Genomic DNA, 14,577 nt, shown 5'->3' on the forward strand with positions numbered 1-14,577 from the left:
CTTCAGCAGTTTTATACAATTAATGGTCGTTACCTTTTATTTATTGATTTATTTTTTAAATTGGGGAATATTGGGGAACAGTGTGTTTTTCCAGGGCCCATCAGCTCCAAGTCATTGTCCTTCAGTCTAGTTGTGGAGGGCACAGCTCAGCTCCAAGTCCAGTCGCCTTATCAATCTTTAGTTGCAGGGGGCGCAGCCCACCCTCCCATGCGGGAATTGAACCGGCAACCTTGTTGTTCAAAGCTCGCGCTCTAACCAGCTGAGCCATCCGGCCACCCCTCCGGTAGCTCAGTGGCAACTTGTTGTCTTCAGTCTAGTTGTAGAGGGTGCAGCTCACTGGCCCCTGTGGGAATCGAACCGGCAACCTTGTTAAGAGCTTGCACCATCCAGCTGCCCCGTCGTTACCTTTCTAAATATTGTTTCTCCCCATCCCACTCCTCTCCTTTGAAGTCCAATTACATCATGATAGACCATGTCAGTGTCCTACATTTCTCTGATTCTCATTTCTATATTTGCCATTCTTTTTTCCTCTGTTCTTTAACTTTCTATTGACCTGTTCTCCAGTTCATATACACTGTCTTCTGCTGCGTCTAACCCTTTGAGTTCTTAATTTCAGTTATGTTTTCAGTTCTAGAATTTCCATTTGACTCCTTTTTTATAGTTTCAGACCCTCTTGCAAAATTCTCCATTTCCCCATTTATTTTCTCCATCTTTTTCTTTTTGAAACATTTTTTAAAAACTTTTATTTATTTTAAGTGTGTTTTTCCAGGACCCATCAGCTCCAAGTCAAGTAGCTGTGGAGGGTGCAGCTCACAGTGGCCCATGTGGGAATCAAACCAGCAACCTTGTTTTTAAGAGCATCATACTCTAACCAACTGAACTAACTGGTCGCCTTATTTTCTCCATCTTTTTCTCTCTTATTTGAACATATAAGTCATGGTTATTTTGAAGTCCTTGTTTGATAGCTCCTAGATCTGAATCATATGTAATTATGTTTCTTTTCTCCCTTTGTGTTTTTCTTTGCTTTTTTTCCCCCAATTTGTTTTGAATCATATAGTCCTGTCGCTTTTCATGCCTTGTAACTTTTGATTTAACGTCTGACATTACCTATTAAACTACTGTCGAGGCTGCAGTTGGTGCAGCTTTTCCAGGCAAAGAGAATCGTCCCTGAGACATTCAGAGACTAGGCTGAGTCAGGGCAGTTTTGATAGTGCTTATCCTGCCTCTGGTTCTGCCCTGCTTTTAGATTCTGTGCCTTCCAGGCCTTCAAATCTGGCCTCGTGTGATCACTAGGGCCCTCTTCCCGTCGCTCCTAAACTCCAATCTTTGTACCTTAGCACCTGAGACTATGGAAGACTCCTCTCGGACTTCTAGAAGCTTTCTGCTTGAGAATTTAAACTTCCGCTCCTCATACCTTCAGAGTTCGGCATGTCTTGCGGGGCGAACTGGCCATTTGTTAGGTTTTGTTCTCTCCATCTTTCTCCTGGGATTTGGCCTCTCAAGCTTGTTTCTCTTGACCAAAAGCTCTGCAGGTTCCTCCATCCCCCAGCAATGGCTCCCTGCCTGGGGAGACTCTAGATTCCTGCATCTTGTCCAGTAAACAGAACGCAGACATGCTCAGGGAGAAAGCGCTGCAGATGTCAGATGTCTCCTGCTCTGGCAGTCCCCCACCCCTGGAATCTTGGCCTGCTAGTCTGTGGCTTCAGTAGCTCATTGATTCCTTCAAGCAGATTTCACATCGTATCCAGCTCCTGTAGTCTGCAGGGTGGGAGGGAGGTCGCTCTGCTACCCCCATCGCCACCTGCAGGCAGAAGTCTTCCTTTGCTTCATGCTTGGGGCTAATGCATCGTCTCCGCCCAGAGCCATAGCAGAGTTTCCTATGTGTGCTTGTAATGTTGTCAAAGATAAAGTTCTAGCTCTATTTTTTCAGTGTGGGAGGACCAGTCGTCCCAATGCCAATCCTACCCAGTTACCTGAGATGCTGCCTTAATAATTGTTGGACGTGTCTGTGTGCGTGTCTGTCTGTCTGGGGTCTGTGTTCATGCTTGTCCTTTCCATCGAGCTCCCTGTTCGTGTGTCGTTACTGCACCTTGGAAATCATTATAGCTTTATAGTAAATGTAACAGCTGGCAAGGGATGCCCCTCCTCCTGTGTTCTTATTTTTCAAGACTCTCTTCCATACTCTTGCCAAATTCCACTGAAAGTCCTGCTAGAACATTTTGCTTATCAGAATTGTACTGAATTAACTTGCTCAATTAGGGGAGAACTAAAAATTTTGCAATAGCAAATTGAACATCTGCTTTCATAAGTGTTTTCTTCATTTCTAATTATTAATATTTCCTGTTTCAGTACTTGGGATGCCTTAGTCAAAGGATATAGCCTTCTTTCTTAAGGCACAAGGCATGTGGCTAAATGCTGGCAAGAGATCTCATTCCAATTTGTGTTCTCACCAGGAATTCATGACCTTGCTTTTACTCTTCCCATCCCAGCCCCAATGTCCTACGACTTTTCTCAGTTTCAAAAGTGCAAAGATTTTCCGGTGTAAGGAAACGTGGATTCTCAGAGAGGGACGCCCCTGCAGTCCACGGCTGGGTGGTTGTCCGTGGATGTAAGAAGGTGACACGTTGGAGCCAACACTCATGGAGTGTACATGAGGCTGTGTGCTTGCAGGATTCCAGCCCCCGAATGGATTCTGCTCCCCATCCACCTGGGCTCTGCTCATGTCCTGATCGTGCTGGCCCTCAGTTGTCAGCTGGTCTGGCGTTTCCTTCTCTCCCTGTAGTCTCTCGAAGAGCTGTGTTTGCCTGAGGGGACAGTCCTGCTCCATGTCTAGCCTGTTCTGGGGGAATTCTGAGGAGTCAAGGAGCTGGCTCTGGGCAGAGCCTGGGAGTTGACAGCCCGAACTCTCCATGGATCCCAGCCCTCGCCGTGCTCCCCATCTGCAGAGAGGTGGGCCCCAGGGTGCTCCATAGGCTCCTCCTGCTCTTGGTCCTGGGGTCCCCAGAGGGCATGCCCAGAGGAGGTGACAACAGTCCACTGTACTAGATGAAACTCACTTGTCCCTCGCAGTAATCCAAGGCCTGATTGCAGGTGGGGGCTGGAGTAGAGCTGGTGCCCTGTGTGCCAGGCCCTGCCCCCAGGCGGGAGGAGGGCTGCCACCAACAGGAGCACCTACCCACCTTGGCCGGCGCCTCTCCCAGGGGTTCCCTTTGGACATCTCAGTCTGGGTGCTGTCCTATGTGTAGGGCAGGTGGGTAGATACCCAGGGGCCAACCTCTGCAAGGGGAAGGCTGGGGTGTCATGTGGGCCCCCCTCGCTGAGTCCAGGCCTTGCTGCTCCCCACGTTCCCACCCCCTTGGCCTGGCACCCTCCCATGGGGAAGCCCCCCTCTTGTCTGCGTCTTGCAGCAGGCACAGCGATGTGCACTCATCTCCGACCCGTGCGCTCCCAGCACCCACGGACAGTCCTCTCGAGCGGGCAGTCACGCTCAGCCCAGCACAGACCGGGCACAGAGCCCACCCCGGGCCTGTGTCCTCAGGGAGAGCTGCTCCCTCACTGCGAGTATGAAGGTGACCTTCAAGTGGATATGGAAGTTCCGTTCACACTTGCTGAGGTTGTCGCAGAGCAGGCCCCACGGAGTCACCGCGACACACAGCTGCTGTCCCGGCAGCTCGCAGCGCGGAGGCCTGGGCAGCTTCGGGCTTCACTCTGGAGCCCCAGCCTTGCGCGCGTCCCCTGCTCCCTGATCTCCATCCTGAGCACCGCGGGGCTCCAGCAGCAGTTCCCTCCCCTGGGTTTTCTCCTTTTATTTGTTCTTCAAGTTTTGCCAAAGGAACACTTGTCAACATAGTGTCACAGTTGAATGGGGCTATGAGACAACTCGTGACAAATAGCTCCCACTCGTGCCGTCCCCCCCGAGGCCCTGCTCAGCTCCCCCAGGGGTCTCTGGTGTTTACCCCCAAATCACGTAAGTCAGGCTTCCTCTGCTGTTCCTGCAGGTTCCGTTTTCCTAACCCATTTAGAGTCTCAGTGTTAGAGGTTCATAGCCCACTAAGACCCCCCGCCATACATGACACTTTCTCCCTCGTCTTCCCACCGTATTTCCTTTGTTAGTATTTGTGTTTACACTAATAGGACTAATAGGTATTCTTTCCTGCTATTCTCAGGAGAGTTCTAGGCTTCTCTTTTCTTTCTTGTAGAGCGTTTTATTCGGAATAAATGGTAAATAATGCAGGCCTCCCCCTGCGGCTTCCATGGCAGCATCAAACCCCTGAAGGACGCTTCTCCATATGGCATAGCCCAGCTTCTCTCTGTGGCGTCCCTCCCATCAGCCTCCATTCAGGGGCATCCCCCAGTGTCCTCCTGGGAACCCCTTCACCATCCTGTGGACCTGGACCCCACGTCTCCCTTTCTCCCTTCCTCCCTCCCGTTTACTCCCTCACGTGCTTGAGCACTGATTCTAGCATCTTCCAGAGTCGTCCTGGGTTTTGATCCACCCTCACACTCGGCTGATAAGTTTGGACGAGCTTAGAATTCTAGGCCAACAGTCACCATTCCTCAGCAGTGTAAAAGGGTCTTTTCATTACCATCCTAAGGTTCCGAAATCTCACAGTTTGTCTTATTGTGAGACTTTTTATCATTTGTGGGTGGGTAGGTAGGAAGACGGATCCTTTGAATTTGGAAACTCGTGGCTGTCCGTCCTGGGAAGTTTTCTTGAACGATTTCCTTAACAGTTCCTTTTTCATTGATCCTCCAGGTGTATTTCTCTCCTCTCATGGAAAATTACTTAATTGTATTTCCAACTTTTTATTTACTTTTAAAGTTTCTGTTTTCATATTCTTAATTTCCAAGAACTTGTTCTTATTCATTTGTAAAATAGCGTTGTCTGCTCATTCATGGGTGTAGTAACTTTTCTCGCTGAGGATATAAATGATAAGGTATTTCAAATCTATTTTCTTCACTGCATTGTCTCTTTCTGTTGTGTTCCTTTTCCTTTTCTGTCTGTTTAGTCTATATTTCTTGCTAGAGGGTGTGGTCCGGGTCAGTTTCCCCAGCAAACAACCCTGCCCTACCGGGTAACAGCCAGCACGCTGGGCTCCCAGCGCAGGAGGAGGAGGCTGCGATCCCACAGCTGGACATTTTGGGTGTAGTTCAGACCTCTTTTCAGTAGGTGCTTCACACCCACCCTCAGCTGATCCTCAGACTGCCCCCGCGCTTCCAGGCTGGACAGAGCTTCAGTCTCAAAGAATCACCTCTGGCCTCCTGCCTGGTGAGGGATGGGGTGTTGGGGGGCAGGGTCCTGGATGTTCACAGGGTGGGGATGGGAGTCTGGGGGTGTTTGTTAGTCTGCTAGGGCTGCCATAGCAAAGTACCACTGATGGTATGACTTAGACAACAGAACTTGCTCGTCTCCCAGTGTCATGCAGGGTGTCATGCGGGGTCTCTGGTCCCGCTCCCCACATAAGAATGCAGGACATGGTGAGGCCAAAAAGGAACACCCACGGAGCCAAAGATAGGGGAGTCATACCACTATATTCTCACTGGCGGCTGAGTTGGAGACACAGGGAGCAAACATCTGCCAGTACCCCAACAAGGGGTCTTCCTGCACCCGTCTCTCTGGCATCCCGGCTAGATGCAGGAAGTAGGATCCATACGATCCGCAGCCTGCCGTCTGCTTCTCTGCCAAGCAATCCCACTTACTAACTGTAATCCGCGCTTGCTAGCTCAGTCACGGCAGTTATATCAGTGGCCAATGGCTAACTGGTTACAGCTGACGGCCAACTAGTCACAGCTGATGGCCATCTACTACCTGAGCCAGCACCTTTCCATGTGAGTCCGAGAGCCTGGAAACTGCTCTCTGGGACTCTGTCCCCACACTCAGTCAGGGGTGGGAAGCCTGAGAGCAAGCTGTTGGCTGGGCTGCTCCTTCTGAGGCTGTGGCGGGGTCTATTCTAGGCTTTTCCAGCTTCTGGTGGCTGCTGCCAATCTTTGGTGTTTCTGGGCTTATAGACACATCACCCCATCTCTGCGTCTGTCTTCACAGGGCAGAAATGTCCCCTTTTATAAGGACACGAGTCAGGTTGGATTAGGGCCCCTCTGACCCAGTGTGACCTCATCTTAACCAGTTACATCTGCAAGGACCCCCATCTCCAAATAAGGCCACGTTCTGAGGTCCTTGGGCTTAGGGCTTGCACGTGTGAATTTTGAGGGGCTATAATTCAAACCATGACAGGATCTAACGCTCCTCCCACTGACTTTCCACAAATGCCCGTTTCCGGTCCTCCTAGACGCCGGTCTTCACAGGTACCTGCCTAGAGGCTTTCTGGGTCCCCCAGAGCGAAGGGCTTGTGTGCCTGTGTCTTGTTAGGCTCCAGCTTTCCCAGGCTTGCTAAGCCAGGCTCCACTCATCCATCGGCTTTCTTTTCTAAAATGCGTGCTGTTCCTCAGCTGCCCCAGCCGTTCCTCACCCGTCACTTCGCGGGGTTTTGGAGGGGAGTGCGTTCAGTCGCCAACCAGAAACACCTTTGGCTCTTGTTTCCTATTCGTGTCTCCCTTTTTCCCCAGGTGTCTCCCACGTTTGCTGGGGCTCCCGCCGCCGCTGCTAGGAGGACGCACGAAGGCTGCAGAGATGGCCGGCGCCTCAGTGAAGGTGGCAGTGCGCGTCCGCCCCTTCAATTCCCGGGAAACGAGCCGTGACTCCAAGTGTATCATCCAGATGTCGGGAAGCACCACCAGTGAGTACAGGCTGCGGCTGCGGCTGCTCGCTCGGGCCGCGGGGTCCTGGCCTCCGGCCCACACAAGCAGCCCACCTGGCTCCTGCTTCCTCCTCGTCCACTTGGTGTTTGGTTTCCTGGGGCTGCAGTAACAGAGGACCACAAGCTGGGCGGCTTAAAGCCACAGACATCTGTTCTCTATGGTTCTGAAGGCCAGAGCCCAAAAATCACGGTGTTGACAGGGCTGGCATGTCGTGTCTTCACGTGCACGTCTCATGGGGGCACCGGTCATTGGATTCAGGGCCCGCCCTGCCAGTGTGACCTCATCTTAACAACAAATCACATGTACACAGACCCTGTTTCCAAATAAGGTCTCCTTCTGAGGTTCAGGGGACGGGACTTTGGGGAATGCTGTTCAAGCCGGTACACATGGTTACGGCTTCCTCGCCTTCTGTCAGCTGCCTGAGGTTCATACATTGTTTTCCTTTGCTTATTCTTTTGCTTCATGTCTAATTGAAGCCATCTCAGAACCTTCTGAGAAGTGGGAAGCCAGGAGTCCACATGATGAGTGGGAAGGAGGGAGAGCGACCGGCAATTTGGGAAGGTCCTGTCCTCACGGGTCTTTAGCGCAGAGGATCCCAGCTGCCAGGGCTGCTGGAGGTGGGAGACAGACTCCCCTTGGCACTTTCTTTTATCACAGACGTTTGTAGTGAATTGCAGCAGGCATGCAGACAGTGGGCAGAGCTTTCAGTCCGAGTGACACCCAGACCCACGGCAGAAGCCCCCCTGCTCCCTATCCTTACGCCAGGGGGAGCCAGCATTGCTTCTAAGACCTAGCTTAGTTAGGCTCCTTTCAGGTCCTGTGGAAATGGAGCCAGTATTGGGTTATCTCCTGCTGACTAACAGCCCACCCCAATACCCAGTGAGTCCTCCGTATCTTAAGGACCCCTCTGTGTCTCCCCCAGTTATTCAGTCAACTGGATTCAGCTGGGCCGTTTGCACTTGGGGTCCCTCGAGCAGTTGTAGCCACTGCCGTCACCCACAGGCACTGGTGGCGTGAGCTGTACTGAGTGGTCGGCACACATGCCCCCCTCGCTCCCTCGTGCTCAGGTTGAGGGGTGACAGCAGGACTTGCCCATCCTCAGGTGCTCTGTACCTGTGCAACCCACACCTGTCTGTTACCTGCCTGCTTTGGAGGGAGGGGCCTCCGAGGGGAGGGGCACTCGGGCTGGCGGCAGCAGCCTGCCTAGGCCTGTTGAGTGAGGATTTGGGCATTCCTGGGGATGTTCTGTGCACTTTCAGGTTCTGCAACGGGGTCTGGGCTGACAGATCTTCCCAGAAGGCTGTGGAGCTCTGTGGCTCTTTCTCCTGTGTGGGCAGATTATGGAGGCCTCGCTCAGAACTTGTGTGTGGCGGGGCTGTTGAGCTTGGCGCCCCTTGCACACCTGGGGGTTCCTCATGACTCCTGTGAATGGTGTCGGTCCCTGGAAGCAGACCCTGAGCCGAGGGTCTGGGTGCCAAGCTGTGAAGGGGCACTGATGAGTGGGTGGCAGCCTGGCCTTCCTGCTTCCAGCCCTCCTGGATCCTGGCAAGTTGGTCCCAGTGTGTTTTCAGGGAATGGACCACCATGCTGCGTGGTGCACCGGAACATTCTGGACCCTTCTCTGACCACGCAGACACTGCGAGTTGCTCATGGCAGTCTTTCCCACCAAGGCCCTTGTCAGCCAGCAGCGCTGTGCAGTCTCAACACCTAACTCACCTGAGAAGTCAGCTGCCATTTGCCATTGCTGTTCTGGAATGTTCTAGGCCCCAAATAGAGTGAGACTGGGAATGAAAGACCACAGAAAGGAGCTTGGCTGTGGCCAAGGAGTTGGTGACACTGCTGTAGACCTCTTTATTAGAAGAATGGCTCAAGACCCGTGATATTGAAGGAGGGGCTGTAGGAGGCCAGCAAGGCCGTGGGCAGCAGCCTCCGCCATGGTCACTGGGGGCCTGCTGTCACTGGCTGGCACCAGGCTGAGACGCCCGTGGTGCTCTTGACAGCACTGTCCAGCAACAGCTCAGAGGCCTTGAGCTGCCCTCTCCCCCTGGAGGCCCACCCGTTAGAGTTGAGCTGGGCTCTCTGCTTGCAGAGGTTGCGATGGTGACCCTGTCTGCTGTCCCTGTAGTCCCACAGGGGTGAGGACTGTTCCCATAGCACAGATGGGGACAGTTCTGTGAGTTCACCATGTGTCGCTGCACGGGCAGAAGAAGGTGGACGTGGGGTCCCTTCACACCATCGGCAAACATTTGCCAGGCACGAGTTTGTACCAGGCTCCACTCTGGGCATCAGGCCCCGGGAGCAGCACAGAGGCTCTTCCTCCCTCAGAGGTGACATTCCAGCGGGCAGATGGGCGGTGCACACGTGTGAGTAACGAGACGGAACTAGACCGGCCAGTGCCGAGAGCCACGCCCCATAGAATTAAGTGGGGTGTAGGGATGGGGCAGAGGTTTTGCTGAGGTGTGGTGGGGCGCAGGAGATGATTAGATTCTCAGTGGGGAGCGGGTGACAGGGGCGTCTCGTGTGGGCTCACTGGAAGGTTAGTACAGACTGCCAAGTGTCAGATGGGTGGACATCGAGCTAACTGGTCCCAGAACCCCACTGCGCTTTTAGTCTCTGTTTCATCTATACCACCTCCTAAATCTGGCAAGTTTGGGGCAGCGGCCTGCTGGTAAACCAGTTCCCCCCTCCCTACGCCTCCCCGCCCACCAAGCACACGTCTGTGCCCCTCTCTGTAGTGTAGGCTCTCCCCATGGCTGGTTTCATGCTACCGCGCGCGCGTTTAACAGCAGGCTCCCTGGAAGGCCGCTGTGCGGGAGGCAGCGTGTGTCCCTCGCTGTAACACTCACGATCGCAGGAAGTTCAGGCTGAGAAAACGGCTTCTGTTCAGCTCCTTTCCTCCTGTTCACCTCCCTCTTCAAGCTGGTGCCCCTAAGCTCACATCTTTGTCCCTCAGGATACTGGCCTCTCTGCTCGCTCCTGCAGAGCCCTGGGCAGCTTGCCCTGGGCAGGGATGGAGGGGGCTCAGGGGCTCCTCAGGGCCCAGCGTCGCCAGCTCATAAGCCCCAGAGGACCCATTCTTCCTCCTCCCTCCTCCAACCCACACAGGAAGAACCCGAGACCCTGCAAGGGAAGGCTTTTGTCCAGCAAAAGAGTTCCTCTCGGTGCACAGCAGGCTGATGGTGGGGGGTGGGGGTCCCCATCCGGCCCTGGCTTTGGCGCGCTGCCCTGAGGGCTTGGAGGCGTTGGTGGAAAGCCAGGCCTGGGCAGACCCTGGGCTCCAGTCCAGCTGTACGCCCTGTGACCTGGGCAGAGTGAGGCCCCTCTGGGCCTCAGGATATCCTCTGTAATGACAGAGGGCATTTCTCAGATACCACAAGACCTCCCAGGGTCAGCCACACCATGGCACCAAGAGAGCGGTGGGGGCAGGTCCCAAGGGCTGGAGCGGCTCTGCCCAGTGATCCCCACGATGGGCTCTCCTCATGGCCTACTCCTTTCTCACTCACCTGAGCCATTGGCTTTCCCCTGCCCACCCAGAGTTCCTTGAGCCACACCTGTGCCCTGTCCTTGGGGGTCTCCCACCTCAGGGAGCTTATGGTCCATACAGGGTGTGTAGCAAACAACCCAGTGCCAGGACACTGTCTGTACAGGTCAGGGCTTGGGGCTGGGCAAGTGTCGTTTGGACAAAAGAGAGCAGGCTGGATGGGGGTGGGGCATGGGGCCAGGCCTGCTCAGAGAGCCAAGGTGGGAGAGCAAGTCGGGGGCTGGGCCTGCCTGAAGACCTGGGGGTGGGGGATCTAGGCTTGTCGTGGGATCCTGGCCATGCTGCAGGGCAGTGAGGAGACAGGAGATGGAGGGAGGCGTTGGGGGGGTGCACCGGGGGCCCTGTCGTCGCTGCTGCCAGAGCTGGCGGGGACGCACCCCTGGCTGCCTGTGTCAGGAGGTGCTGCGATTGTTGTTTCTATGGCGCTGCCATTATCTGCACCTGGGGTTCCGGTGGCTTTGTCCCCAGGCCAGCTCACTCTCCTCCGGGCCGTGCCCCTGGAGGCAGCATGTCCTCTTGGCTCTGAGGACAGGGCTGTGATGGTCAGTCACCTGCTCCATCCTGTGGCTTCCTAAGGGTGCCGGGTCATCTCCCAGAAGTCCTCAAGCCCAGGGACGGGGGCCCAAAGCCAGGTCATCCCTGAGGACAGGGCTTCAGGTGACACTTGTGCTGTGAGCAGGACATTTAGCCGGATCAAATGGCCACGGGGCCTGCGGCAGCTGCAGAAGCCTGGCGAGGATGGGACTGTCAGCTTCCCAGAGCTGCCGTAACAAAGTTCCAGACTGTGCAGCTTAGACATCAGCACTGGAGGCGGGAAGCCGGAGATCAAGGTGTTGGCCGGGCTGGTTCCTTCTGAGGCCGTGGGGGGGTGGGTTCCCTGCCCCTCCCAGCTCCTGGTAGCTGCTGCAATCCTCGGGGTGCCCTGGCTTGTATACACATCACCCCATCTTTGCATGGCTTGCTCCCTGTGTGCGTGTTGGTGTCAAATGTCCCCTTTTATAAGGACACCAGTCGTGTTGGATTAGGGCCCATCTGACCCCAGTGTGGTGTCATTATAACCAGTTGCATTTGCACGGACCCCCATCTCCAGATACGGCCACGTTCTGAGGTCCTAGGGCTTAGGGCCTGCACATGTGAATTTTGAGGGATACATTATAATTCAAACCATGACAGGGCAGGGTCTAGTTCTCTTGAGGCTGGTGACAGGTCACCTGGCGGGGCAGGGGTGTGGGGTCCTGGAGGCTGTGCCGTGCCCAGGAAGGTGAAGCCCCCAGCCCACTGCCTCTGAGGAAAGCCAGTGGAGGGGTGGGCAGCCATGGCCTCCATCTCCAAACCTGGGGGTGTGGCAAGTGAGGGGCCGCCTCCTCAGATGGGACAACATGGGGGGCAGTGGCCTCCCACATGGACCTGGAGCCCTTCCCAAACAGGATTGGTCTGAGCTCTTGGTGGATGTGAAAACCAGGGAGGGATCTGCCTCCAGCCAGCCGGAGCCTCCGGGGGCCTCAGGGGCCTCTAGCAACATGGTCATTTTGGGGTCGGATAGCGGACAACAAGAAGGGCAGCCTGACAGGGGCAGGGGCGGAGGTCCCTCCTGCCTGGCCACCAAGCTGCCTGCTGGGCCCAGGGTCCAGGAAACGCTGGGGCTGGGGCTCCCGCAGGCCTGGGGCAAAGCAGCCGTGGACTGGGGTGTGGGGTCTCTTGGGACACTGAGCAGGCGCTGGCAGTGGGTGACAACACCGTGCATTTATGGCCTCATTCCTTGTTTGATGAACTGATATTTTATGAGCAGAGCACTGCTTCGGTGGACGAGGGAGGGGGCGACCTATGCAGGGGACAGTCCTGTAGGGCCCACGAGCGCACCCACAGGAGAGGAATGAGTTGTACTGTCCCTGCGGTGGGACAGCCCATGTGCCCCGGGCACACACAGTGCACAGTCAGCCCATGTAGGCTTGATGGCCTGAAAAAAGCAGGGCCACAGCCGTGACGGGATACCCCAGCCTTCTGGGTACTTCCAGGGCACGTGCGTGCAGAGCAGGTGCTTAAAGATCTGGGCTGAGGGGGTGAGCAGGCTGTGATGAGAGGTGGGGGTAGGCTCGTCTGAACCCCCGTCTGCAGGAGGGAATGGCTCCGGCTACCCTCAGGGGCACTGGGGGGCAGCAGGGTCCACAGACAGACCGAGCAGAGCGGGCTGTCTGCCTGGACTTGGGGCCCCTCCCATTGGGGGGCTGGCTTGTCTGGGGTCAGAGGCCTCTGAGGACCGCCCTCCCTGCCTTGGGGTCCCTCTCTGGTGGGCGTGTTTCATGTGTCTGTTGGCCCCCCGCAGCCCAGCACTAACCACGGTGCCTCTCCCCTCCCCACAGCCATCGTTAACCCCAAACAGCCCAAGGAGACCCCCAAAAGCTTCAGCTTCGACTATTCCTACTGGTCGCACACCTCGGTAAGGCTGGGGGCTCAGGGGAGGAGGACCACTCAGCCCCTCTCGCTGTGTGGCCCTCGGCCAGTCCCTCAGCCTCTGATCTGCATGTTCCTCTCTAAATGGGGTGATGACCACCCTTCTGCCCTGCGCGGCCCTGTGGGAGGTGGGGGAGGGGCCTGCTTCCCTAAGTTGTCTTGTGTGCAGAAGCTCACCCTGAGCTGTGAAACGCACTGTCCCAGCTGAGGCGGAGTCAGGGGGCCTGAGCTCACTGTGGGCAGTTTCCCAGCATCCAAGCTGGACATGCGTCTGCCCGCCAACGTCTCCCTCCCTGACTTCCCAAATTCAGATGTCCGCAGCTGAATCTGGCGCCCTGGTGTCCTACCAGCTCACCTGCCACGGGCAGCACCTCAGCCTCCACTTCCCCCAGAACCCTGGGGCATCCCTGGCCCTTTCCCCCACCCCTGTCCCCCCCCCATCCACACCCAGCCCTGCCCACCGCCCAGCCCCGACTCCTCCGAGCAGGCATCCTGTCCCCCTACCCCGGCTAACATCTCTGACTGCCCAGCCCCCACAACAGCCGCCAGGGCTCCCCATTCCACTTGGATGTCCAGCCCCACCTGCTCCCATCGTCAGGACAGTGTCCAGATGCTATAGCCCGGCCCATGGGACCCTGGGCTTGGGCCCAGCCCCTCTCCAGCTCCACCTCTGCTCCCTCGCACGGCTGCCACACTGAGCCATGATTTTCAGCACCACGCCACACACTCCCACCTCTGAGCCTTCACGCATGCTGTTCGCTCTGCTAAACTGCCCTTCGCCTCCCTGGCTCCCTCCACGCCCCTCTCAGGAAGCTGTGCCCCAGGCAGGATGTTGTCCCCTCTCCCAGGAGCCTGTGAGTGGGCGGTGGGGCAGGTGTCCTTCCCCATATGCTGGCTCTGGTGCCCCGAGACCCTGGGATGCGGCACGCCCGGCCTCCCGCAGTGGCAGCCCCTCTTGTCCTGCAGCCCGAGGACATCAACTACGCGTCGCAGAAGCAGGTGTATAGGGACATTGGTGAGGAGATGCTGCAGCATGCCTTCGAGGGATACAACGTCTGCATTTTCGCCTATGGCCAGACTGGGGCTGGCAAATCCTACACCATGATGGGCAAGCAGGAGAAGGACCAGCAGGGCATCATCCCGCAGGTACGTGGGGGTGGGGGTGGCAGGACACGCAGGGCAGCACCAGCCCAGGCAGAGACCTGGGCAGGGTGCCCAGGGGAGCAGCCCCAGAGAGAAGGGAGCCACAAGGGAGGGTAACCTGGGAGGAGGGTGGGGTCAGGGCAGCAGGGGGCCAGCGTGGGACAGCTGGGAGAGCCACTGGTGGGGGCCCTGAGGGCTGATGGTCGGGGCAGGGACAAGTGTGGCCTTCGGTTAACTAAAGGCTGACACATGGGTGCCTCAGATACTGCTGGGACCCTGGTCCCGACCCCAGCCCAGCACCCCGAGGTGGAGCTCTGGAGTTGAGCTGGTCAGGGCAGTGGAGAATACCCAGTGGTCTGTAGCAAATGAGGACAGTATGAGGCAGCGGCCAGTGTGAGCTGATGATCCACAAGAAAGGACCAGATATCAGTGGGGGGCCCTGAGAGAAGCAGAAGACAGCAGCTTCTTAGCTGCAGGCCTTCTCAGTGCCTTTAAGATGGACTGTGAGGGTGCGAGGGGCTAGGAGAGCAGCGTCTCGCCTGGGTGCAGACCGCCCATCGCACCTCGCGGGACAGGTTCTCATCGTCTGACTCTGTGTCCTCGGTCCCCGCAGCTCTGCGAGGACCTGTTCTCCCGAATCAATGACACGACCAATGACAACATGTCCTACTCTGTGGAGGTAGGGC

General features: G+C 56.3%; 1 protein-coding gene across 18 annotated transcripts in view; it reads left to right on the forward strand.

The window, feature by feature from the left end:
• The window catches only part of KIF1A (kinesin family member 1A), an 80,591-nt gene that overhangs the window by 10,119 nt on the left and 55,895 nt on the right, over positions 1-14,577 (forward strand). For all 18 annotated transcript variants that reach the window (XM_033111578.1, XM_033111561.1, XM_033111565.1 and 15 more), the window contains exons 2-5: positions 6,565-6,734; positions 12,658-12,734; positions 13,715-13,894; positions 14,505-14,570. In XM_033111578.1, coding sequence (XP_032967469.1) covers positions 6,629-6,734; positions 12,658-12,734; positions 13,715-13,894; positions 14,505-14,570 — 429 coding nt within the window. In that variant the 5' untranslated portion in view covers positions 6,565-6,628. The remainder of the gene's footprint in view (positions 1-6,564; positions 6,735-12,657; positions 12,735-13,714; positions 13,895-14,504; positions 14,571-14,577) is intronic.

This window comes from Rhinolophus ferrumequinum, chromosome 8, assembly GCF_004115265.2.
Source record: "Rhinolophus ferrumequinum isolate MPI-CBG mRhiFer1 chromosome 8, mRhiFer1_v1.p, whole genome shotgun sequence".
NCBI lineage: Eukaryota > Metazoa > Chordata > Mammalia > Chiroptera > Rhinolophidae > Rhinolophus > Rhinolophus ferrumequinum.